The sequence below is a fragment of the Pongo abelii genome, chromosome 8 (assembly GCF_028885655.2).
Source record: "Pongo abelii isolate AG06213 chromosome 8, NHGRI_mPonAbe1-v2.0_pri, whole genome shotgun sequence".
Classification (NCBI taxonomy): Eukaryota; Metazoa; Chordata; class Mammalia; order Primates; family Hominidae; genus Pongo; species Pongo abelii.
In genome coordinates, this window is record NC_071993.2 from 107,693,732 (window position 1) to 107,720,267 (window position 26,536).

At 47.9% G+C, this 26,536-nt stretch overlaps 1 protein-coding gene across 1 annotated transcript in view; it reads left to right on the forward strand.

Moving 5' to 3' along the window:
- The window catches only part of PAX2 (paired box 2), an 80,823-nt gene that overhangs the window by 12,494 nt on the left and 41,793 nt on the right, over positions 1–26,536 (forward strand). Inside the window, 2 exon segments of the mRNA XM_024253780.2 lie at positions 20,386–20,471; positions 22,130–22,249. Of these exon segments, the coding sequence (XP_024109548.2) occupies positions 20,386–20,471; positions 22,130–22,249 (206 nt within the window).

Consider the following 26,536-nt stretch of genomic DNA (forward strand, 5'->3'; position numbering starts at 1 on the left):
GCTGGACAGGGTTGTTCGGGATTGGAGCACATGGCTGAGCAGGATGTGGCACAGCAGAGCCTGCAAGGGGAGCTTGGATTTGCTCATCTGAGCTGGGGCCTTCGGTGGCCCTGCAAGGTCTTGGGGGTGGTGGCAGGAAGCCTGAGCTCCAGGCAGCTGGTAGTACAGGCTGATGGGCCCTGAGGAGAGGCCCAGAGGTGATGAAGGAGAAAGGGGAAGAGGAAGGTAAGCAGGTTTCCGAGAAGTGTATGGAGCGAAGGAAATGGCCTGGGAGGAATAGCAGCCTGGCTGGAGCTATGCAGCCCTTTCTGAGAGGGAACCTCATGAGTGTGCTGCAATGGCCTGGCTGTGGCCCCTCTAGGCAGGCTGCGAGGCAGGCCAGCAGTGGCTGCAGCCTAGTCCCTGGCAGGCTGGAGAGAGAGAGTAGGAGAGCAGCCAAAAGGGAGGGAGGGAGGCCCCTGCCTGCTGGGGGTTCCAGATTCGAGAGCCATCTCCACCCAGAGCCTTTGGCCGGGTTGCTATGGACTTCCTCCTCTGCCTGCCCTCAGTCCTGCCTGAACCACAGATTTCTCTCTGCTGCCACCTGGGAACAGAACAAGCCAGGGACAGGACCGGTGGCTCCTGGCAGGGCTGAGGCAGGGCGGCAGGCTGGGAGGAGAACTGTGTTCACCCTGCAGGCACAGTAGAGTCAAGAACTCAGAGAGGAAGGATCGGAGAGGACTGGAGAGAGGGGAGCAGGCAGAAAGGGAGAAAAAAAGTGGCCCCTGAGCATGAGCAAATGGGAGTGAGCACTGGGGGCTGCTCTCCCTGGTCTTGGTGCTCCCTCTTGGCCCGGGGGTCTTTGCTGGGCCCAACTGCCCAGCCCATACTTGCCAGGCAGGTGATAGAAGCTGAAGGGCATGAGAAGTCTGCAGGCAGCTTCTGGCCTGCTGGACATGGAGGCGGTCAGGAAGGAGACACTCATTCTGCCTCTTAGTCCAGAAGCTTCGATCCTAATTTTGGAGGGCAAGCAGTGGTGCCTGCCTTAGTGTGTTGTCCCAAGAGAAGTTGGTGATGTGTTGGGAGCCTCTGTGCACGGCTCTGCTTTGGAAAGACTATGTGTGCTGGTGGTATCTAGCTAGACCTGGCTTCTATGCCCTGGGAAGCTGTCTAAATGGCCCTGGCTCCCAGGGAGCTCTCGAAAGGAGTCAGTCTTGTCAAACTGGGAGTTGGTGGTTTGCTATTCAGAAGGCTTCCGGCTAAAGGGATTGTTTGGTCCCAGAATGAAAGTCCCTGTTATCACTTGGATGGCCTGCCTGTTTGGGATGTTAGTTAATGTTCCTTGGAGAGCACATGGTTGAATGGACAGTAGACATCCCAATGGGTCAATGAGCGGGGGTTCTGAAAGGTACACACAGGGTCCCGACACATCTGGTCTGTGTGCATGCACAAGTTTGGGGATGTGAATGCTTGTGAGTAGTGTGCATTTGCTCTGCTGGATGAGTGAACCAAGCCGTGTGTGATGGCCAGGGTGGAGGGTGTGTGTAGTATCGCACTAGGAGAACTGGAAGCAGTTGTTTCTTGTGTGTCTGCTGACGTCCTCAAAGGGAGCATGTATTTAGGTAGAGACAAAGGTCAAGATAGTCACCCCCTTTTATCATTTGCAGAGTGGATACCACTCTCCCTTCCCCCAGTCCCTTACTTTTCTTCCTCTTTCTCCTCCTCCTCCTCGTTCCTCAGGTTAGCTGGTTTGGGGCCAATCTCAGAAGACTCTAATTAAAGAGTGAGGAGAATCTGATAAGATAAGGAAGGCCATCCTTCCTCTAGGGACTAATGGAGGTTTCATGTTCCCCACTCCCCGCTGCTTCTCTGAGGAGCTGACACTAGGGCAGGCAGCCTTCCGACTGTGACTGTCTGGAGTCTGGGAGAGCCAGAGAGAAGGAGGTATGACTGGGGTTGGGACTCGGGTTCCTACCCATTTGCAATGGTCCTGGAAGGGAAACCCTAGCAGACTCCAGATGAGAGTGAGGGGAGGGTAGAAGAGAGACGGCAGAAGACAGGAAGACAGAAGTGGGAGCCAGATGTGATCAACACAGACATGCCTCGCTAAGTCCTAGTTTTTGGCCACAGAAATGGACTGTACAAGGTGGAGTGTGGTATCTTTTTTTTTTTTTTTAATTAGGGAAGGGGCTATGAAGCCATTTAGCCCATCTTTGGGGCTAAGCACTTAGCTCCTGCAGAGTACAGCCCTGGTTAGGGTTCAGCTCCTCCTAGAAACAATGCTCACCTGCGCTCTCGACCCTCCACCCTCCCACCCAGCACATACACTTTTCTTCTTCCCCCACCCTCGTTTCCTCTGAACTTGGCTCTGTGGATCAGGTCACTCCTGGCCCCATGGAGACAGCCAGGAAGGCCATGCCGACTCCCTTAGGAAATGACCTCCCAGGGTAGGGACAAAAAAAGTTGAGAGAAATTCATTTCATGGCCAATGGCTGCTTAGAAAAGGCAATTCCAGCATCTGAATGTGATAAATATTAACTGAGCATTAATCGCATTAAAGAGGGCCCTATAAACTTTTCATTTCTAATTAAATTCGTCCAGTGATGCTGCCCAAGCGAGTACTCTGGGCCTTTGTTTATGTGGAAAATTAAAATGCAAATACAATCGGATTTATTTCCAGGAGTGGAGTGATGGGCTGGCCCCTCTGGCTACTGGTCTCCAGGCCTGTCAGGTCAGGTGACTGCTTCTTTGGAGGTGCTATCCCCCTTGTGACAGATTCTTGTATGAAGGGAGAGGCCAGAGTTCAAGGTCAAATAGAGTTAGTAAATGGGGAGAAGATATAGAAAGAATTGAAGAGAAGGAGAAAAAGGCAATAGATTACCAGGAATATAGGGAGACATTATTCTGGTTTCCCACCCTCCTTCCCCACCAACTCACATCTCTAGGAGTATAGACCCCCAAAATCTTGTGAATATCACCACAAGCCTCCTCTGAAGCTGTGAGATGAAGGAGTACATGGGAGAGAGAATTTGGAGGAAGCAGCCCTGCCAGGCTCGGCATGGCGGCTCACACCTGTAATCCTAGCACTTTGGGAGGCTGAAGCAGGAGGATCACTTGAGCCCAGGAGTTTGAGACCAGACTGGGCAACATAGTGAGGCCCATCTCTATTAAAAAAAAAAAAAAAAAAAAGAACTAAGTGGCCATCAGGAAGGGTCAAGGGCCTGGATTTATCTCCAGCAGTTTGAGGGTCATCTGCTGTCCACACTGGGGTTTCACTGGGCTCTTCCTGCCAGTTCCAAGTGGCATTGACATGGGGCAGTGAAGCATAGAGGCACAAACCGAGGAAGACATTGTGCATGCACGCCTGCACGCACGCAGCCTTCTTGCACATAAGGAGAGCCGGTTTCTCATAAGAATAAACAAATGTCCCTTGCAAGGAGTCCTTTAGTGCTATGATCCCTTGATAAAAGTGGTAATCCTAAATGCTACTGAATGGAACAATCTAAATTTCCTATTTACTAAAAACAAATTAAAAGTCGAGGGGAGAGAAAACCTGCATAAGAAAAATTAGTTGGGTATATCAGTTAGAGACACTGAAAGATAGCTATGCTGCTCTCTGGATAAGGAAGTTGTAAATAGCATTAAAAAGTCAAGCAGGAAAGGAAATGGAGGTAGGAGAAATGATAAAAGACAGAGCACTAAATCACAAATAGGGGTACCTGCACAAAGTCACAAACCGGCTTTATGCCAAGCTTTGCAGAATCCACAGCTTGGACTGACAATACGTAGAGATACTAAATGCACAGGCACGCAGACTTCCAGAGAGTGTCAGTATGCAGAGGGTGGATTGGTCGCACCATGGGCAAGCTGTTGTCTCTGCTGGACTCTGGGATTGATCCATCAGTTCCTCCTTGCAGGGACCTGACTGGGTACAGTTCGGTAGGCAGTCGAGGATACAGCTGTATGAGGTTTTTAAAGGTCTTTAAACACATGAGTCTCTTGTGAGCTGGATCCACCTTCTAATGGATCTCCAAGGTAGCAACTCATTCCCAGAACACTGCCTGCTTGACTGATTTTGTCAAATAGCTGCTATCCCTGTCCTCCTTTTTCTGTTTTATTCTGGGCTACTCTTTTCCTTTTTAGTGTTCACTTATGCCTCTTGGAAATGCATGAGCACTTGCTGACAAACAGGTTAATGACTGTGGCAACTCCCAAACATCTGGATGGAAACCAAACTTCAGTCAATCATCTATAAAGGTTGTCGATATGATGCCAAAGATGTGGTGATTTAGAAATGTCCACATAATTGATTGAATTTCTCAGTTTTTTATCCAGGCACGGAATCAACACATTGGGAAACACCTATTTTCAGAGAAAAATATTCCAGGAAACAAAGTGTTATCATTAGAAAGCATCTTTGATGTGTTTGAGTCTGATTTCTGGCTTGAAAGGAGGCTGGGCTGGGCTCTAAGTCAAGTGGAGATCTGGTGGTTAGAGTAGTTAGTATTGGACCGAGCACAGCTGGTGAGAGGTTTCCTTCCCCCAAAAGTTGGCCAGGAGGGCAGATCACTTGGTCCAAATAAGCTTAGGCTGCCTGTTAGGCCTGGTTTCTCTAAGGGAGTCCACTTTGCCATTTTAAGGGAGACTGTCAGGTTCTTAATACATGTGGCTTTTTCTTCATTTATCTTTTCATTTGTCCATTCAGAAGCAAGTAGGTGCTTAGCAAGCACCTACTATGTGCCAGGCAATTCACATAAAGCTATGTGGCATAGTGTTAGAAAGCAGGCTCTGGGGAGAAACTGCCAGAGTTTGAAGCTGGCTTCCCTACTCACTGGCTAGAGGGTACTGGGTCCACCTTATATCCTCTCTGGGCTCCAGTTTCTTCACTCATAAAATGTGGGGGATAATCATGTAGGTCTCTCATAAGTTCTCATGAGGGTTAAATGAGTGAGTCCACATAAACCTGCTTAGAATTGCACCTGGCAGGTATTAAGTACTCAATAAAGGCTAGTTATTATTATGCAGTAGTAATAATCAAGTCTGTATTTCTTGTTATGTGTCTATTTCAGTGTGTATGCATTCTGCTTTGTGTATGCACAAACACTGAAAATATTTTTTTTTTTTTTTTGAGACGGAGTCTCTCTCTGTCACCCAGGCTGGAGTGCAGTGGCACCATCTTGGCTCACTGCAAGTTCTGCCTCCCGGGTTCAAGCCATTCTCCTGCCTCAGCCTCCCGAATAGCTAGGACCGCAGGCGTCCGCCACCACGCCCGGCTAATTTTTTGTATTTTTAGTAGAGACAGGGTTTCACCTGTTAGCCAGGATGGTCTTGATCTCCTGACCTTGTGATCCGCCCGCCTCTGCCTCCCAAAGTGCTGGGATTACAGGCGTGAGCCACCGTGGCCGGCCTGAAATATTTTTAAATAAAAAAGTTTGAAGAGCCAAAAGGATATTCTGTGAGCAGAATTGTGTATCATGAATGCCAGTGAGAATCATGGTCCCTCGTGAGCCCAGATGGATTTAGGAAGAGGGCCTACTCAGTGTATTTCCAGAAAAAAAGACCCTCTATGATTCAGTAATCTGACCATTGAGCAGAATTAGTCAGATAATTGCCTGTTTGTCGACTTTGAGAGCCCAGCCCTTGTGGCTGTGTGTGTGTGTGTGCGTGCGTGTGTGTACTTTGTATAACTGCACACTCCTTCTCTTGGATGAGCCTGCTATTGCTTGAGGAATTGAAGGTTGGCATTTTCTGGACTTCATGGCATTTTCGTAGGTTGTGGTGCTTTGCATTTTGTAGTTTTTTTTAAAAGATAAAATGAAATGGTAGTGGGGAAAAAGTCCTTATTTGATGCATTTGAAGGGTTCCACTGATTCTTAAATGTCATACAGGGGAGAGGAAGGGGAGGTAAACAGGAAGAGGAGGGGAAGAGAGGAGAGAAAATGGAGATAAGACAAAGGAAGAAGAAAGAGGAAAGGGAGAAGTGAGCAAATACTTAACAAATTCAAATGATATCTGTCTATTCTTGTCTGGCATGTCTGGATATTCTAAGGAAGCATGGGAGTTTGACAATCATTGCAGTTATTTCCATTGCTAAGGAGTAAAAGTTTTTAAGAAAAAAATTTCAGGAAAAAATTACTTTGGGCTTAATCTATTTGATGAATGGCTCTAACTAACTGGACAACTGCAAATTCTATTTATTCTTTGCCTGACAAGAGCAAATATGAAAACCAGTTTCCCGAACTCATGACAATGTGTTTCTCATCTTTATGGGAACTTCCGTGGAACAAGACTGAGGTGCAATCCCATTCTTACCTCAAGTTCTCCCTGCCCCTTTGGCTTAGTTAGGTGACCAAGTTCAGCTCAACGGATGGCCGTAAGACCCACACCCAAATACTTAAACAGTCACTTATCTGATACCTTGTATACCTTTTGCATCGTTCTCAAATTCCTAGATTTCATTATTCGTCATTTATGCCTGTTAGCTGGTAAAGGTTCTGATTTTCAAATTAGAAAGTAAATGTTTTTAATGAGCAAAATTAGAATCCTGAAAGCTCAATCATCCTTACATTTTTCTTGTAGTATGAAACAAGTCAAGGGCTGCCTATTCATTACCGGATGCAGGTCCAGATGCTGCCTTCTGTGTGGGCATAGGCAGTGGTGAGCTCTGTTAACCCCCAGCCCCTGCCACTGCCCAGATGGCAGGGAGAGAACTACCCTCTGCCCCTGTGCTACCTGGCTGCAATTTTTGCACTTCTCTGCTTAAAACACACACACACACACACACATACACCTCTTAATTTGTCTTAGGATTTTATGTACACTAGCACACATGTGTACATGTTTATACACATACACAGGCCAATCTTATGGCTGCTTTACTCAGAAAGCCTTTATATTTATCATCATCATCATCATCATCATAGTGGTTAACAAGTGCTTACTACAGTAGGAACTGTTATAAGCATGTTTTCATGCATTAATTGATTTAAGCATCCTAAACAACCCCATAGGGCTTTATAGGATTGTTATAGATGAGGTAGCTGGAGTACAGAGAAGTTAAATAACTTGCTCAAGGTCACAGACTAAGTAGCAGAAGTAGGATTTGAACCCATGCAGTCCTGGCTCTAAAACCCACATGCTTATCCCCTATGCCGTACTTCATATCTACTTTGGATCAAGGGAAATGCAGGCACAGGCAATCTCTTTGGGAACTCTGTATATTTTGCAGTCTCTTACAAGCTCAAAACAGGAAACCTGCACCCTAGCAGATGGTCACACCTCTGTGTATCTCTGTACTCTTCCATGGTGTGTGTTCCTCGGTGCAGGCCACTGCTGAGCCACATCATCTAGAGATACTGGGAAGGAAGAAGATGCTAATAGCCAGAGCCACAGAGTAGAGTGGAATGGGGATTATTGGAACTAGAGTTTATGGTGCTGTTCCCGTTGTGATTGGGAAGTTTACTCCCGTCCATCCTCCTCTAGCTCCAGCAGGGACCTAGACTCTCAAATGGCATAAGATTTGGTCTAGGGGCTTAACTCTCCAAATCAGGCAGACCTGTTCTCGTTTGGTAAAGTCGTAACTGTTCAGCAGAGCAGGGACATTTGCTTCCAAGAAGAATAGAATCGTATTTTTGGTTATCAAGAAGAGATTTGTCTTGCATCTCTAGAATCTTCCTTCTGAAAAGCAGCAGTGCAAATGACCAGGCCAGAGTAAGCTAAAAAAGCTAAAGGATGGATCCTCTCACCCACAACCACACCAAGAAGGCAATTAAAGCAATTACCGAATCACACACCACCACCCAGATCCAGCATCATTACTCAACCCACATCACCAAGGAGACACCCATTAACCTAATCTCTGAGACATACATTAGGGAAAAAAGATGCTGATATGATCAATGAACACAATAATTCAAAGCAGAAACACAGACACTGCCACCAAACAATACTCAAATTCCTCCAACTCAGTGTTACACAAAGTGCAGCCACCTCAATACAATACCACAAAACACCAAGTGACAAACATTAAGCTAGCTGCCGGAATGCGTCAACACAATGCAATAATACACGGTAATGCACAACACAGTTCAAATTCTGCATCCCATAGGCACACCCATACCCACAGGCTGAAATCATGTGGCCCCTTGAGCTACATGGGCAGACACACACAGAGACAGAGCCAGTAGCGCAGCACCCAATTCTCTTGCACACCCAGCAGAAAACGATCACAGCTACAGTCCTCCCAAGCACGATGCAGCCTGCCAGAAAGCAGCAGCACCATGCCGTTTCTCCAGCAGGTGGACGTGTCCAGACCATCACCTCTAATAAGGCCTCTGGGCTCTCATTGCTAGTAAGAGAGTAAACTGTCCCCTGAGCCTGCTTCCCGAGACAGGACAATTCAGTTCTATCCTGGTTGGGGTTTAATAAGACTTCGCTGTTAGTGAAAATGACAGAGCTCCAGGGATAAAGGGAAAGGTGGTGGTGGGGGGGGAGCTCACTAAGCTGGGTGCAGGAATTCCCCTTCCTCTACCCAGCCCTACCTTCTGTGGCCATTCCAGAGCCAAAGCCCTCTTGCTGGGTGTTCATGGAGTATCGATTCAGTCTGCAAGCAATTTTAATATTTCTTCAGGGACTTTCCAGCAACAGCACAAGTCATTAATTCACCCTCCCAAATTGCTTATTCAATAGCAGGAACATGGCTCCTGAATAAAGTCCCGGAATTTATGTGACTCGCACGAGTCAGGAGGTCAAACAACTGTTATGGAGCGAAGTTAAAAATCCAAATAAAATATTGACACTTTTTTGGGGAGGGAGGGGGGGAAGCAAAGGTATTTAAAATAGGTTTTTGTTGCAATGCCCCCAGGATAAAGAATGGAAGGAGACTGAAGACAAGTTGGAGTTTATAAAATCAATGGAATTTATTGCACAGCTACTTGGCATTTAATAATTCTCTCATTTCCACATCCCCCTCCCCTACCCCATCCTGGCCATAGACAGAGAGATACACAGGTATACAAATGCACATTTATGTACATCAATACTGGTGCATGGACCAATATAAAAACACGATTGTGATGTGAAAATCTCAAACACCCCAGGAAGGGAACAATGATGGTGTAGAGTCTCGCTGTAGTTTACATATTTGACAGAAATGGGCAGAACTTGGCAGATATTCATGAAGCAGGTTTTGATAAATATATCCACTATTATAAATCTTAGATCAATGCATTGGAGCAGACCTGAATATAAAGATACACTAATCATAGAAATAGATCCTCAAAACAGAAATTGAGAAACACATCTATATGTGTATAATCATGCAATCATGTACATGATTTGGAAACTAGATAGATGAAAATAATTTGGAAAATTTGCCCCCCAAACCTACCAGTGCATATAAAATTCACTGAAGCCTATAGCCACTTAATCTAAAATTGTGGTTTGTTAGTAACACAAACATGATGCTTATCAAATACAGCTATGGCACATGCATAGGAGAGGATAAGCATGTTTAAAATCACAGCTTACATGAGCTCTCTGTGAATTGTCTACATATATAATTGCTCAATTTTCCAAAATCATGGATATGAGAAGGAAAAATTTGTTCATGTCCAAATAGTTAATAAATAAATATATATATATATAAATTTCCCAAAGAGATAAAATGGTTCAGCCTACAGACATTGAAGTCACAAGCCTAGATCCAATGTCTGGCTCTTACCCAATGCATATGTACAATTATATGTCAATTGAAAAAAATAAACACCAACCAAACAAAAAATTTCTGGCTCCAATGCTATTAAGCATGTGACTTTGGGCAAGTTGCTTGGCGTTTCTGTTGTTTCTTAGGCAAAATAGAGAGGATGGCTATTTGACAGAGTTATAGTTGAATTCGAATGAGAAAATACATTCATTATAATGCCTTTCATATAGTGAATATGAAATAAATGATAGTTATTGCTTTTACTATTATTAGATTCAGCTCTTCTATTCAGGCCTAGCCTCTCATAGATTCTACCATCTGTTCTTGATATGACTGACTTACTCTACTCAATGGTTAGCAGCATAAGTTCTGGAGTGAGACACTCAGGTTTAAATTCTGGCTCTGTTACTTAACAGCTGTGTGACATTCCATAAGTTACCTAACCTCTCTGAGTCTCAGCTTCCACATCTGTAGATTATGGACAATAATCTTCATAGGTACTTGTGAGAATTAAGTTAAATAATCCATATGAAGTGCTTTGCACAGTGCCTGGTACATAGTAAGTGTATATTGGCCCACTGTGTCCCTTAAGATTATGTCATTGTTACTATTGGCCAGGTACGGTGGCTCATGCCTGTAATCCCAGCACTTTGGGAGGACTAGGTGGGAGGATCACTTGAGGTCAGGAGTTTGAGACCAGCCTGGCCAACATGATAAAACCCTGTCTCTACTAAAAATACAAAAATGAGCTGGGCGTGGTGGTGCGCACCTATAATCCTAGCTACTCAGGAGGCTGAGGCAGGAGAATTGCTTGAACCTGGGAGGCAGAGGTTGCAGTGAGCTGAGATCATGCCATTGTACTCCAGCCTGGGCAACAGTGTGAGACTCCGTCTCAAAAAAACAAACAAACAAACAAACAAAAAAAAAACCAAGAGTATATTATTGTTATTATTATTAATAATAATATTCATTTGTTATTGAACAAATAGCTATCAAGTACTTACATTATACCAGACACCATTGCTAGGTGCTGGGGAAAGACAGTTGTGAGAAAAATAGCAGTGACATCTGCCTTCGCAGAGCTCAGAGGGGTGGACTCTATGTGAATTGAGTAAGCGAGAAAATAAGGTTTCAGCTCTGTGTTAGACCCTGAGAGGAAGAGGGAAACAGAGAGAAATAGATTGGAAAGCTAGGATAGAACCAGATTAGGGAAGATTTTGAAGGCCAGGCTGAAGAATTCTGAATTTATCCTATAGGTGATAGGAAGTGATTGTAGGGTTTAGCCATATCACATTGTTTCAGGAGGAGACAGAGAAAGACTGACAGACTGTTTCTGAATGCTTGAGTAGGTGAGAGGTAGGAAAGGCTAGAGGTTGGGAAGCCAGGCAGTCACTAGAAGGCCCTATATCTGCTGCTGCTCAGGTGACTGCAGAGGGAGGTGAGCACGCCTGTGGTGGGATGGGGTTGGGGGATAGACAGGTGCAGAGTGGGAGACTTTATCCCAGCAATGAATCTATAGCAGTACCTTGTTCACCTTATATCAAGCAGTCTTCGAGCCTCTGGAGCTTCCCAAACAGGATCATGGGGGTGGACAGTTGGTAGATTCCAGCTCTAGCCAGGAGCTCTGACAGATGAGGGCAGGGCCAGTGGTAAGGGGCGCTAGTCTGATCACGCTCTGGGCTTGGCATGCACCACAGACTGGTTTCCAAATGGTTAGTTAAACACATTGCCCCTTAATTTTTAAACCTATGCATATCTTGAAGTTAAATCAATCCATATGCTTACCATTCATCATATAAACCATCACTGTTGCCCCCTTGGGCCAGCCCCATGGCCCATCTAGCCTGGTAAATTGTCTCTGGCCTGGACTCTCAGGGGCACATGGTGGAAAGATTATCGCCCTCAATGCCAGTCTTGGAAGGCTAAGTTGATGCAGAATATATGCTTGGTATCTAAGTAACCCACTGGGAATTTATCATCCTGGAATGTACCAAAAACCATTTTGAAATTATTTCAATTTTTAACCTATGGTTTTTTTTCCACAGAGCAACTGATAGCTTATTGAATTTTGGTGACTGTGTCAGCTGGAGTCAGGGTTAATAGATGGAGAGAAATGTGGATTGATAGAGTATGAGAAAGGAATTTTCTTAACTCACTAAGACTTATTCCCAGCTCTCCCAAGGATCCCTTTGAGAAACCAACAAGAAGGATAGTTTCTTCACCCCCTGGCTTAAGCTAGTCTTCTCAAATAGAGTTCAGAAACTCTAATTCAGGTCTAAGATGGGACCCGGTGATTTGCATTTTAGCAAGCACCCCAGGGGATTCTAATGCAGGTAGTTCAAGGGCAGTAGCTTGAGGAAACCCTTCTGCCAGCTTTTTGGTAGGACTTTCATTTCTTGGAGCTCAGCTATGACTTCTGAGAGTCAACAAGAGTTGACACATTTGGGAAGAACCCTGGTAACCTGGAACCTGTGTATTCCAGCAACATCCTGCCACAGCCAGAATGGAAGGTCCTGCCCACAGTTCTGAAGAATGGCCTGGCCCTTATCAGTGGCCATGTTCAGAACCCTGCCTGACATATGGTCAGTTATCCAGACTGAAACCTGCAGGGCATGTGAGTGAGCATGGGCAAAAAAACCTCTAAACTCAGCCCAAACTGCAGCCAGAGGCTACAAAAACAGTGTGTTAAGTGATTCAGGCCTGCCTTAAAGGAAGCCATGTGCAGGAGAGATGCTGTTTCCTTTGTGTTTCTGGGGAGAGGAGGAAGTAAATTTCAATTTTTCAGTTCCTGGGGTATACAAAGGGGGGAGACTCTAGTTCCTTAGAGTTCTCAGGAGTAGGGACCATTTCCAGGAGAGGTAAACATTTCCTGGGTGATCTATGACATCTCACTCAAGGTTCTGCTGTGGAAAGTGTCCCGCTGTTAGTGTTGCTGACTTGCCTCGGGGCCAAGCCATGGATACGTGCTTGATATAGGCAGCTCTCAAAAGACGCGTTGAAGCAATAACCACCTGCATTAGCTGGGCAAAATATCCTTTGCTGAAGCAAATATCTTCTTTTTTTTTTTTTTTCCTGAGATAGAGTCTCGCTCTGTCGCCGAGGCGGGAATGCAGTGGCGCAATCTCTGATCACTGCAACTTTCACCTCTCGGGTTCAAGCAATTCTCTGCCTCAGCCTCCCCAGTAGCAGGGATTACAGGCACCCGCCACCATGCCTGGCTAATTTTTGTATTTTTAGTAGAGACGGGGTTTCACCATCTTGGCCAGGCTGGTCTTGAACTTCCCACCTCATGATTCACTTGCCTCGGCCTCCCAAAGTGTTGTGATTACAGGCGTGAGCCACTGTGCCCGGCCGCAAATATCTTTTTTAATATCTTTTTTTTTTTTTTTTTTTTGAGACAGAGTCTCACTCTGCAGCCCAGGCTGGAGTGCAATGGCACCATCTCAGCTCACTGCAACCTCCACCGACTCCAATTGTGGGTTCTACTTCACCACTGCAATCGTGGGTTTGAGAGATTCTCCCACCTCAGCCTCCTGAGTAGCTGGAACCACAAGCATGTGACACCCTGCCCAGCTAATTTTTGTATTTTCAGTAGAGATGGGGTTTCACCATGTTGGCCAGGCTGTTCTTGAACTCCTGACCTCAAGTGATCCACCTGCCTCAGCCTCCCAAAGTGCTGGGATTATAGGCATGAGACACCATGCCTAGCTGCAAATATCATTTTGTTCTCTAGGATGATTGAGTTTATAATGCCCAGGCAGTCTGAGGCCATTGGCAGAGGCCCCCATGACCACTCGTCTGGCTTAGTGGGCAGTGGGGCCAGCTAGTCTGGCACATTCTCTACCCTGGAGTGCCTTTGACTTACCGAATCAGGAAAGACCCTCCCCATACCAGGGATTAAATATTTTCTGCAAAGACTCTAAAGTGGGCAGTTTACTCCAGGACAATTTAAGCTGATTTATACATGTATATAACACATATATCCAGATACTTGACATCTTGCTCCTAAGAGCAGCCTGCCCCAAGCCTGGTCATGTCACTGGTTTGTTCAAGCTCTGCTAGGGAGTAATTTTGTTCCTCTAGGGAATAATTCTAAAATTGGGAAGGAAGTCTGTTCTAGACAGCAGGAAAGGATTTCATGGCAACATACTTGGAGATCCAATGTACAGGGGTTGTCAGCAGTTGGGTCCAGCAGGTGTTATTATTCCCATTTTCTAGTGAGGACAACTGAGGTTCAGGGAAACCTCTCACCCTTCATTTCTCAGAAGGAACTGAAAATAGAAGTTTCAATTTGGTGCCTTTGGGTGTCTCTCCCCTGGAGGCAGTATAATTTAGCAGGTAAGGGATTAGTACCTGGGATTAGTCTATCTGAATTCAAATCCCAGATTTGCTGTTTATTAAATGGGTGACTTTGGGCAAGTTGTAATAAGCCTTATGTGCAAAATGCGTTGTTGTAAGGATTGAGTGAACTATTTATTTGAAGTACATAGAACATTGCCTAGCACATAGTAGATACTCAGTAGACAGTTTTTTGTTTTTGTTTTTAAACTGGAGCCTCTCCTGAGGAAGCATTGCTCCTAGAAATCCTGCCCAGCCTAGTCCTGTAAATGCTGCCACCTCACTCCTCCCAAGGTGAGCTGTCTGGGGTCACCTCAATGCTAATAGGACCTCTTCTTGTCTCCACCTCAGGGAGTTTTTGCACACCATTTATTATCATATAATATAATGCAATATAATATCATACATAACATAACATAATATGATGGGTAGGTTAACTTGGAAACCCTGAGGCGGACCGTGGATGGATGGATAAATGAATAGATACATTTGTACTAAGTATACATAATTATATCATTCTATTGATTTGTAAAAAGTTCCCGGTCTGCCTGGCTGTAATGAGATTTTTGAACTTTGCGTGGCGATCAATGAGAGGAATATTATTGGCCTGGAGAATTGATATACCTGCTCTCAGTGGCTTGTTCTGCTCCCAGGCTGCCCCGGCCCCCCAGGTGTACGATTCCAGCAGACACTTAACCTTTTTTACAGTGTCATCAGGCTAAAAGGAATCTAATAGTGACACAGGACTTGTGCTCAGCACTCTGCCACTATTGCTTTCCTGTCACAAATAATTTATAGCCTTCTATTTCCATCCCTGAGCCTGCACCCCAGCCTTGCCTCCTGCTTTCCCCCAGCTCCCAGGAATCAATAAACTCACATAGCCACAGTGGGACTTCAGGGTGCAAGGAGACAGACAGACAGACAAAGACAGGGGAAGTGGAGAGAGGAGCAGAGAAAGAGAAGAAGAGAGAGACAGAGAGTGAAACACAGAGAAAAGAATGCGGAAGGAGGAGGAAGAGAGAGAGCCGAACCAGAAGATGAGTAAGAATGCCTGGTGCTCTCTTAAAAGGTGGAGGGCTTCTGTCTTTCTTCTTGAGTTTAACACAGTGTTAATAGGAGTCTCATCCAGGGCTTTCATTCTTACTCACAGAGCCTGAGACTGTGTTGATATACAAGTTGGTGAGAGCTGGGGGCCTTCTGGGAATTTAACCAATGAGGGAGTGGCCTCCCCACCTGCCCTGTCATCCTTTGCTCTGAAGTCCTGCCACGACACCCTGCCATCCCTCGGGTCCCCTGTGGATCCTTGCCAGTGACCCCAGTGGGGCTTGGTCCAGTCCCCAGTCTGTCTTCTTGAGAGTCTGATGCAACCTCCTTTTGGGTCAGATGTTGCCGCCGCCACTGCTGCTGTTTCTCGTCTTCTCAATGCTCTTCCCAGGGTCTCAGTGGCACCTGCATTGACCAGGCTGGGGCATACTGGGTAGGGAGGTCTCCTGCCTGCATCTGCCTAAATTGAAAGCAGCTAGGCCTAGGGGTCACCCATAGGAATAATAATACTGGTCATCATTGTTATTATAGGTAGCATTTATAGAACCAACCGTCATACTAATCACATTACATGGAGTGTCCCTATTTAGTCCTCACCACAGTCCTATGAAGTGTATGGTAGTTTTATCTTATTTTACAGACAAGGGAATAGGAAACTGCCAGGGGTTTCACAGGAAACAAGTAACAAAGCTGGGATTCCGACCAAGGCAGGCTGAGCCCAGAACTCATACCCTTCTTCCTTTTGCTGCTCTCACTCCCGGGGCCCAGGCCAAAGCCCTGGAGGTCCCCAGGAAAGGGTGAGCTCTCATCAGAAATGGTGGAGGAGAAAGAGCATCCTGTGAAGGAAAGAGAAGTGGGGAGCAGGCACCCTGGCAGGGCAGTCTTTCTGTGGAAATGGAAAAATGACACCTCCCAGCTTCTGAGCAGACCTGTGTCCTTCAGGGTCCCAGCTGCACCCTCCAGGGTCCCAGCTGCACCCTCCAGGGATCTATATCCAGTATTTGACCTTCCAGGCCAAACCCGCCCGGGGCTATGGAGGTTTGGTGTGTGTCTGGCTGTCTTGTGAGGCCAAGTATGAAAAAGAATTGGAGAAGGAGGAGGAAGAACATGGGGAAATGGTATCAGGCCATCATCATCAACAACTGCTTTACTTCATTCATCCTTTAGCCCCGAGTGAAATTGCCATGAGTTATTGGGTTGTTGTATGGGAGACAGGAGGACAATGGATGACCATCAGATTTCCACCATCCCAGTTCTTAAATTCTCTGAGATCAGCTCTAGGGACTGGCAAGTGCCCACTGCCTGAGGTCATGGATGGATACCAAGAGCATTAGTAACTCACAGCAGGCACCCTGCCCAGCTCCTCCCCCATGCACCACCAAGCCGCTGTCAGGGGGTAGTGATTTTCCATCACTTGCTGCCTCAGCTAAATTTGCGCCAGTGCCCTAGGGGTCAGAGGCTCTGGGTAACAAAGACAGAAACTCCTCAAGCCCCTCCAGTTATCTCTCTCAGCCAGCCCCACCCCTGGGGTTCCCTTAGTCAAGAGCCCATCAGCCCTCAAGCCAGACCTACCCACAGGCCCAGTGAGCTCGCAGAAGCTGTTGCTGCAGTAAACTAGGAGCAGCTGCTCTGAGCTGCTCAGCATCTTTCTAGACTTTTCTTATAGATGATTGTACACTGCCTCTCAGCTGCTATCCAATCTTTTCCATTGTGATCAAACTCCAAATCTTCCCTCCAACTCTTGGGAGATGACCTTGCCTTCTGCTTTGCTGAGAGATAAAAGCCATAAAAGCTCCTTTTCAAAGCTTTGGCCACCTGAAAATATGCCATTTCTGGCTAACACCTCCCTGGAGTCTGCACTCCATTTTTCCTTGTTCTCCCTTGCTCTGTTAATCATCCACAGTCCCTTAGGCAACTTCAGTCTCTTCCTCTTCACTGGTTCTTCCTCCTCGTCTACAAGCTTATCCAGGTCTTTCCTACTCAAGAAGGCCTTCCCTCCACTTAGCTGATCATTCTATCCTCCACCTTCTATACTTTCCTCTCCTTTCATTTTCCAAAAACTTCTGAGGCAATAGTCTCCATTTACCGCCCTGTCTCCTTTTCCTCCCTATGCATTCCCTAACCTTGTTCTGTCTGGCTCCCGCTCCAGTCGCTTTGCTGAGACTCCTCCTCAAGGTCACTAATGGCTACCAGAATCCCAAATCTGTGCTTCTTCTTGTTCCCAATTCCCTTCGGTCTCCATGTTGCTGTTGGCACTGCAGGTTGTGTTTTTCTTGAAACATTCTTCTCCATTGACTTAGGTGAAACTGACCTATCTTGGTTCTGCCATTTCCTGTGCAATTAATTCTCTGAATCCTTTGCAAGGTCAGTTTCTTCTCCCAGTCCCTGGAAATAAATGTCCTCCAGTATCCACTCTTTAGGCCTCTTGTCTTTTAAACACTCCTTTCCCTGGTCCCTGACAGTCTCCTAAATCCATACCTCTGTGTGCCTGCTGATGCAGGGGCATTGCACCTGGACGCTCCTCTTTCACCTCAAATGCTGCACATCTAGGACCAACATCACCACTTCCTTCCAAAACCAGTCACTTCCCTACAGCCTTATTCCCGACCTGCTGATGTAAACTCCACCAAGTTTCCAGTTACACAAATCTGAGATTGTAAAACCATGGTTGACTCCAGTTGGTTGCCAAACTCCGGCCATTCTGCCTTCCTCTTATCTTGCAAATTCTTCCCTTTCTTTCCTGAGACCAGCTCCCTATCGCCTCATGCCTCATGTATATGTATGTTGCTTTACTGGGATCCATTTGTAGAGATCCCCCCTAGTTTAGAACTAAACCTGGTTCCTACATGTTGGGGGCAGGATGACAAAGTAACAAAAAGCATAGATTTTAGAGGCTGCATTCTGAGTCTTCCCTAATTAGTACCGTGATTTTTTTTTTTTTTTTTTGAGACGGAGTCTTACTCTGTCGCCTAGGCTGGAGTGCAGAGGCACAATCTCAGCTCACTGCAACCTCTGCCTCCTGGGTTCAAGAGATTCTCCTGCCTCAGCCTCCTGAGTAGCTGGGATTACAGGCGCATACCACCACACCCGGCTAATTTTGTATTTTTAGTAGAGACGGGGTTTCACCATGTTGGTCAGGTTGGTCTCAAACTCCTGACCTCGTGATCTGCCTGCCTCAGCCTCCCAAAGTGCTGGGATTACAGGCGTGAGCCATCGCATCTGGCCTTTTTTTTTTTTTTTTTTTAAGATGGAGTCTCACTCTATTGCCCAGACTGGAGTATGGTGGCTTGATCTTGGCTCACTGCAACCTCCGCCTCCCGGGTTCAAGCAATTCTCCTGCCTCAGCCGCCTGAATAGCTAAGATTACAGGTATCTGCTACCATGCCTGGCTAATTTTTGTACTTTTAGTAGAGTCGAGGTTTCACCATGTTGGCCAGGCTGGTCTCAAACTCCTGACCTCAGGTGATCCACCCGCCTTGGCCTCCCAAGGTGCTGGGATGGCAGGCGTGAGCCACCGCACCCAGCCAGTAGTGTGATCTTGAGTGAGCTACTTAAACTTGTCTCAGCTTTGGTTTTCAATTTGCAAAATGAGGATAATAGTCTCTACTTTGGAGGTGGTTGTGCAAATTAACAGTAATATATATGTCATATAAATTGTGTAAAATATTGGCACATAGTAGATGTACAGTAAGTGGAAAATGGTGATGGTTCTCATCACATCCAAGTTTTCACCCTTGTTTCCTCTTAGTACCTTGCCTGCCTCCATTCATTCTGGCTGACCTCTCTGGGCATTAACTTAGAAGGCAGCAGGCTCGCGTGGCTTCCGCTTCTACCAGCTTGTGATGCCCTCCCCTCTACTTCTTTGTTCATCTTAGGATCAAGTTATTTTTTACTGGGGTAAGAGACAGTGGAGATCCTGTAGTCCAACCCCTTCATTTACAGCTGAAGAAACTGAGGCCCAGAGAAGTTGAGAGATGAGACCAAGGCTATGTGGCTTCTTAAATGCAAAATCAGAAGCAGGACTCAGGGCCCCTGCCATGCAGCCCAGTGTCCTTTCCGCCATCCTCTGTGCCTCTGATTTCAGCCCTACTCGGCTTTGAAGATCTACATCAATTTCCCTCTGTTCAGCGACTTCTTCCGCAGTTCCCTCTCCTGCAAGGGGAATGGTTCCTCTGCTCCAACTTTCCAGCACTAACTACCTGATTCCCTCGGGTAACTGAGCTTTTTCGGGGGCTAAGCCTCCCCTCCCCACCTTCATATCCACTGTGAGCTAGGGGCCTTATCCCAACTGCCTGCAAGTGTTCAGGAAAAGCTTTTAGAGCTGACTTGCTCATGGCTTGTGACTCACCTGGCTGGTTGAGGTGAGCTTGGCTCACATGCCTCTCTGTGGGGATGAGCAATGCTATCAGAAAAGTGGCTTCCAAAGGCCCCTCATTGACCAGTGGGTAGGAGGAGCATTCCTCAGTCTTGGCCTTGGGACTGGTCTTTGGCATCATTGAGCCCTGGGTTTTTAAGATCCCTGAAAAGCAGGCCCCTGGAATGTTTGATTTGGCCCCTTCTCCCCAGGATGTACAGGGAGGGCACCAGACCTTTCAACCAGGCTGGCAAAGAAGCTGCAATCCAAGTAAGAACCTCAGAAAAGGAGGCCAGCAAACCAGCCAGCCATATAGGAACAGGGCTCTGACTTGTTTGAGGGCAGTAAGTGGGCTCAAGAAGAGGTTGTTCAGCCTGACATCTGGCAAAGGGACTGTGTGCTGTGCTGGAGTTCTGGGGACAAAAAGGTCACCTGTGACCCAGCCCCTCCCTGGCTACTTCTCATTCTTTCAGGATATGGGGAAATCTCATCCTCTCGACTCTGAAGAACTGTGATACAGTCCCAAGTAGGAAAGCAAGCTCCAAAATGATCTCAAAACCCAGGAGGTCATGGTACCAGGAAGAGATGCATGTGTGGTTGAGGAGAGAAAGGTGGACAACAAGCCACTAGGGCAGTCCTCACCCTGCAGAAAAAGAAAGAATGCTGTGCTCATTGGGTCTCTGCCCTGATCTTTGCTACCAAAAATCAAACAATAATTTGGGTGATGCTCATAGCAGGACATAAGGCAAGCTGCATTCACCCAGAGCTGCATTAGGTTGGATCTGCAGAGCCAACAGAAGGAAAACCCTCTGCCTTGCAGCAGTCAGTGAGGGCAGGGACCCAGGGAGCAGATGGATGAGGAAATCACTGAGGAACTTGGGAGAGAGCCCCTTTGCAGGGCTGGGCTGGAATTGGCCGGGGTAGAAGTGGGCATTTGATGTGTGATGCTGTTGTGACGCTGTTGCAGAATCATCCGGACCAAAGTTCAGCAGCCTTTCCACCCAACGCCGGATGGGGCTGGGACAGGAGTGACCGCCCCTGGCCACACCATTGGTAAGAGGGCTCAGGGAAGGGGAGGAAACCAGATCCCACCTAGAGAAAGGCAGGAAACGCAGCTCCACCCCTGGGAACTGCCTGCCCAGTTGAGGTCCAGAGCCCATCCTATTTGCCAGCTCCTCTCACCTGAACTCCTGTCCACATAGGATCTCCCTGAGAGATACTGGTTCACTAGGATTGTTCTCTGCCTCCCACTTGTGTCATCTCCCTCTGCCCTGTTTTAGTCAGTCCCTATCCTCTCCCCTCCTTTCCTCTCTCTTAAGTGTTTTTCTTCTAGCATTTCTTCTTCTTTTTCTTCTCCTCCTCCTGCTTCCCTCTCCCTCCTTCTCCATCATCTTTTGTTTTTATCTGATTCTGTCTCCCTACCTGTGCCCTCTTTCTTTTATATCAACTTTCTTATTCCATCTTTGTTTAACATTCCATCTTGTTCTTAACATTGTCCTCTGTCTTCTCCCCTTGCCTCCTCTTCTTTTCTCCCTCTGCCCTTCCCTGTCTTCTCTCTGCTTCTTAGGTGTAGCTCTGGCTCTGTTCTGTCTTCCTCCTTCCTCATGGCCTCTTTCCTCTTGGCCTTTCTCTCTTGATTGCTCATCCTCTGTCTCACCCACTCTGTATCTCTCATCCTTTCTCCATCCCCCTCATTCTTTGAGCCATGCTTAGGGCCTCTCAAAGACGTGACCCAGGCCTACTAGAACACCTGCTAACACTCCTCCTCTGTCCCCAACACACACAGACTGGCTTCCCTCTGGCCCAAGGAGAAACTTGGTGCTACTGTAGCCATAGATGAGGCCTGGGGTTTGAGGGGCTGGGATGTGGTTACATTTTTCCTGCTGCTCCTCTTGGCAGTTGTCTCCTTCTGTCTTGACCAGCAGGTAATAGAAATGCCTAGTTCCAGCCCTCCAGGAGTTGGCAGGAGCTGTTGTTTACTAGGCCAGTGTTACAGGGTGTGCTGGGAGGGAGGGTTGGGCCAGGCTGTACCTGAGTTGATCACCATAGAGCGAATGGGTTCACTAATCTTGCCCTAAGGGGGAAATTAGGAGTTTCTCAAGTGATTTCAAGACCAAAAGCAGCTGAGAAAGAGAAATGCACACTCCTGGGGAACATCAGGACCAGTCTTGTGTCTCCTGGAGAATCAGAGACAGATCTTAGAAAGCCACAGACTCTAAATCAGGATTGGTAAAGACTCAGCCCAGGAGACTGAGAACAATGAGCTGGGGCTTCATTAGAAGGGTTTGCCCAGCCCCAGGGATTGGATGAGCTGTGCAAGGGGATATCCAAGGAGCTGTGCTCTCTAGAGGACCATGGAGGTGCTGCCTAGATGGAGACAGCCTTGCTGTTTCCTGGGCCTGTACTCCATCCGTCTTTAGGAGAGTGACTTTGAGAACCCCAGTGAAATCCACAGGTCTGCAGAGAAAGCCTGGGGTTGACTGGGCACCACTTACCTCAGGGCTGGACAGAAGTGAATAATAGCCTGTATATGGCAATGCAGTCCCCTCTTAAATAGACCCCAGAGGAAGTAGAGGAATGAGAGGAACGTGGGCTCCTCATCCCTCCTTATGTCCTCTGCTTCTCTCTGCCCCCCAGCCTTGGGGCTTTGGCCTACGATCACAACTGCTAAACTGCTATTCTGATGCCATTTCCTCCTTCCTCTCATCCAGTTCCCAGCACGGCCTCCCCTCCTGTTTCCAGCGCCTCCAATGACCCAGTGGGATCCTACTCCATCAATGGGATCCTGGGGATTCCTCGCTCCAATGGTGAGAAGAGGAAACGTGATGAAGGTAGGGAGGAGGGAAGAGGTGTGGCTTCCCCTTCGCGTGCTTTGTCCTTGGACTCCAAGCTCCGGTTTCGGCCTGGCCTCGCAGCTGGTCTGCTGTGAGATCAATTTTAGTAGCAAAGCCCAGGTCCCGCCACTGCCCTGCTGGCTCCTGGAGAGAGGGAGGGTGGCTGCTGGTGGGGCCATCAGCTTCACCATCTGCTCAGCAGCCCCGGCTGCCTCACCTGCCACTAGGGCTCACCCTATCGATCCCTGTGGGATGCCAGGAGGAGAAGCAACAACCGTTTACCTTGGAAAGGTTTTGGAGTTGGGGGAACAGCTGGTCTCTGACCTGAGGATGAAAGGCCGACCTACCTTGTCCTTACCTGATCCCAATCCATCCGGAGGTGAAGGAGTGATGTCATGTGCAGCCTACCCTGGTGCCGTTTCTCTTTAATACCTGCACACCGCCCCCAGTTCAAACCTCACAGGGAGCTGGACGTGGGAACTCTCTCTCCTCTTCTTCTCCATGAGTAGAGATGCCACTCCAAATCCCCTGGCCCTCTCCCTCACCTCCCTGAAATGCCTCAGGGTGCAGCCAGGCTGTTAGGAAGGGTGTCAAAGGGAATGGGGAAGAAAGAGGAGGAGGAGAGAAGAAAAGAAATACGGGGGAGAGTGGTAGGGATGAGCCTGGGACAAAGTGTTTTTCAAATGTCGTGACATTGGGAGTCCCTTGGTGACCATCTGGTTCTCTTCTGATGCTTGAAGCTGGGGCAGAGGGCTGGCAGACCCAGACCAACAGAGACACCAGTGTCTCCGGCCTGCTTCCTGCCCCCATTTTCTCATGGTTCCTGCTGGAGAAGTGGTAACCTCCTGGCCTTCAGAGGATTTTAAAGACATCTCCCAGGAAGGAGGCAGAATCCTCAAACAATGAGCATAAAGGGGTGACCATCCATCCCATTAGCCCAGGACAGTCCCAATTTATGCCTGTTGTCTCTGCATCTTGGCCAGTCAGCATCTCAGCATCTCCCTTTTCTCTCAGAAATGTCCTGTTTGGACAATAAATTATGTGGTCATTCTACACATAGACAAACCCTCGGTAGGGGAAGCCTAATGGAGTGAGGAGCAGAGAAAAGGGACAACACTGAGCTTGCCTGGGCCCACAGTCCAAGATCCCCCGGCCTAGGCTGAGGGAAGAGAGTGGGAGAGGCCTGGCCCCCAGCGGAAGGGACAGCGTGGAGGGGAGGCCTAGGCCTGGCAAGACATTGATGACCTGGCACTGGCCTCCTTCCAGAAGCCCTAATGGTCTCGTTTCACAGGGAAACAGCTTGTCTGGCTCTATTTCTCCTTCTTCCAAAATATCCAAACCGATTTGGCTGCCACGGCCTTTGCCATTCACTAAATTTCATTGTGGTTGTTTTGGCGGCAGCCCCTGATGGGCAGGGGGAGGTTGTGGGAAAGGCCCTAAGTCCCAATTCTCCCTGAGGCTCCCCATGCTCAGGCCTTGGCCAAGCTCCTTGGCACCCCAAGTGCTTTGTTAGAATCTGCCTCAAACCCTAAAGGTCTCTCCCTTAACCAGCAGCCCCTGTGTTTTTTAGGGGGTGAGAGGCCCAGCAGCCCATGGGAGGCCACAGATACCCCTCTGTACTCTCCCTTTTCAGTCTGAGGCTGTGGGAAAGTATGCCAACCTCGTGGCCAAGTATGCCCTCTGCTGCATGGGCTCCTGTGGGGCAAGAAAGGCTGGGGGTAGGGAGGCACTGGCATGAGGCTGTGGTCACCCAGGGCTGCGCCTGGCTGGCCCAGAACAGGGTGCTCTCCTGAGCGGTTGATCGCCTTCATTGTTTCTAATCAATTCAGTTCAGTGAACCTTTCCTGGACATAGTTTCAAGAAAGGCTTGGACTATAGGATCCCAAAGCAGAACAAGATATGATTCTTGTCCTTAAGGAGCTTACATTCTAGTGGGGCATGTTAAACATGTGAGCCCAAAGAGCAGATAGGCCCATCAGATAGCCTGTTGCGATGGAGGTCTGGATGGCGGGCCACAGGAACTGGGCTGGGGAGGGAGTACATGGCCAGGAAGGGCTGCTCTTTGAGGAGGGGCCTGAGGGATGAAGAGGAGAATGTTCAGAGACAATGGTAGCCTGAAATTCTATCTGATAGACTGAGCCTTGTGACCAGAAGGCCCTTTGGCCAGCCGCTGCAGGGCAGCTTTAGCAGGGATAGAAGGCACAAAGAGATGTGGTGGACAGTAAGGCTGAGGAGACAGGTTAGGGCCACAGGATAGCAGGCCAGGTCTAGACCATAGAAGGAGTTTGGGCTTTTTTTTTTTTTTTTTTTTTTTCTGAAGGCAGGAGTAGTCTGAGCAGGAAGGGACAGGAGCAGGGCTGGGTTTGGGAAGCTCATGCTCCAGCAGTGTGACAGTGATGCACCAGGGCCATGTTGCAGGAAGCAGTGAAAGTCTTCAAAGCAAGAGATTATGGGGCCCCCAAGTTTCCTCTGAAACATTTACATGCTGGGCCTATCCGGGTGGCAAGACATATCAGAGGCCTCACTCTTTTGAGAGACAGTTCTCCTCCTCTTACCAACTCCTCTTGACCAACCCCAGGCCAAATGGAGATGTATTTTCCCTGGTGGAGGCCAGGCCTATGAGGGAGACCAGTTCTCCGTGACCTCCCCCCCCCAATCCTGATCCATCAGCCCCCAGTGGGAAGGGAGAGGAGAGAGCAAAGGTAGAGCTGTGGCAGCCCCTCCTCCCCTTTCCCCCACTCTGGATGCTTCTAAGCAGCCAGGCCCAGTTTGCATTAGGGAGCAGCTCAGATGATTAAGAATAGGGGAGATAATTATGTGTCAAGATGATGTAGCCCAACTCTGCAGTCAGGCTAAGGTAGCAAAGCAGCTGGCAGGCCAGTCACAGAAGGCAGCCTCGGGCATGGGCTGCAGACACCCAGGTGTGTCCTTCAGTGACTGGGCCGGGACTGCAGCAAAAGAGAATACTGACCAGGGGACTGAGGGGTGTTGGGATGGGACTGAGCATGCACATTAAAGGGCTAGACCCTAGAGGGAATGGAGGGGCTCATCTCCCTCCAGGAGGGCCCTTAAAGACCCTGCCAGACTGGCCCTCCTTTGGCCCCAAGCACTGTGGCATCTTCCTAGGAGTGTCATACCCCGAGGGCAAGCTGTGAACCTCTTTGTCCTCCAGGAAGCTGCTCCTCTTTTGCTCTGGGTACAGTTCGGCCTATTCTTCAGCTCTAACAATGTCACGGTGATGGGCATTAGTGAGGACAATCACTGCAGTGCGTGCTGGCATTATTGGAGACAATCTCAGCAGTAGTTATTGGTGTTCACAGTGATAATGCCCAGAACATTATTGGCATTGGCACTCGGAATATGGACAGTGTTATTAGTATCTGCAGCAATCATTTCCCTGGGGATATTAGGAAAGGACTGATCAGCTGTGACTCTGGGGAAAAACTGGCAGTGACTGTGAGCCTGTTTGAGACCCCGTCCCATGCCTTGGCCTTTGAGAGTATGGAAAACACCCCCTGACTTTCCCTTGAGAAATGTGCTGGTCAAGAGGCTTTGACCCTCATCCCAAGAGCCCAGGAGCTCCCAGAATGAGACAGGTAGACAGGCCAGATAGATGAGGAAGTTATGTTCTGAAGCACCCAGAAGACAGGCTGTCCATCAGTCTGAGGAGGAAGAATCCCCATTCATATCATGCAAAAATCCTCACTTCTTCTTAGCTGTAATTACGGGTGGGCATGTTAGTGCTGGATTCCCTGGGCCCTTGGAAGGGACGCCAATTCCCTGAACACTGTGTGAGCTGGTTTATGTGGCTGGAGGAGAGAGATTCTTGTATTTCCCTATCTACAATCAGGCTGAAAACTGGAAGTCCTTCGCCTTTACCCAATTGCTTTCGGCTGGGGCCCAAAACGTTGCTGTACATCGGTGATGGTGTTGAAGCACAGGGCAGTTACATAACTTGTCCAAGAATCCAAATGAAGTCATATGGTGAGAGTCTGCTGGTCTGTGTGAGGGAGGTGTGTTGGGATCATCCTTTGAGGTGTGAGATTGCAGGGGGCCATGATTTTGCATTCCATTAATTAGGTGTACAATGAATTGTGCCGTTGAGTGGTGCCAAGCTGGAGCAGTTGTGCATTTGCAGGCAGGGCAAGTTGCATGGCTGCAAATGGCCGAGTCCTGTCACTGCCTTTAATAGCTCCCTTCTGCTTTGGATGAAGCCATAACTGGAAGAAGCAGTTTATTTCCTTAGTTAGCTACCATCCTAGAGGTCCCCAAGAGTGTTGCTCA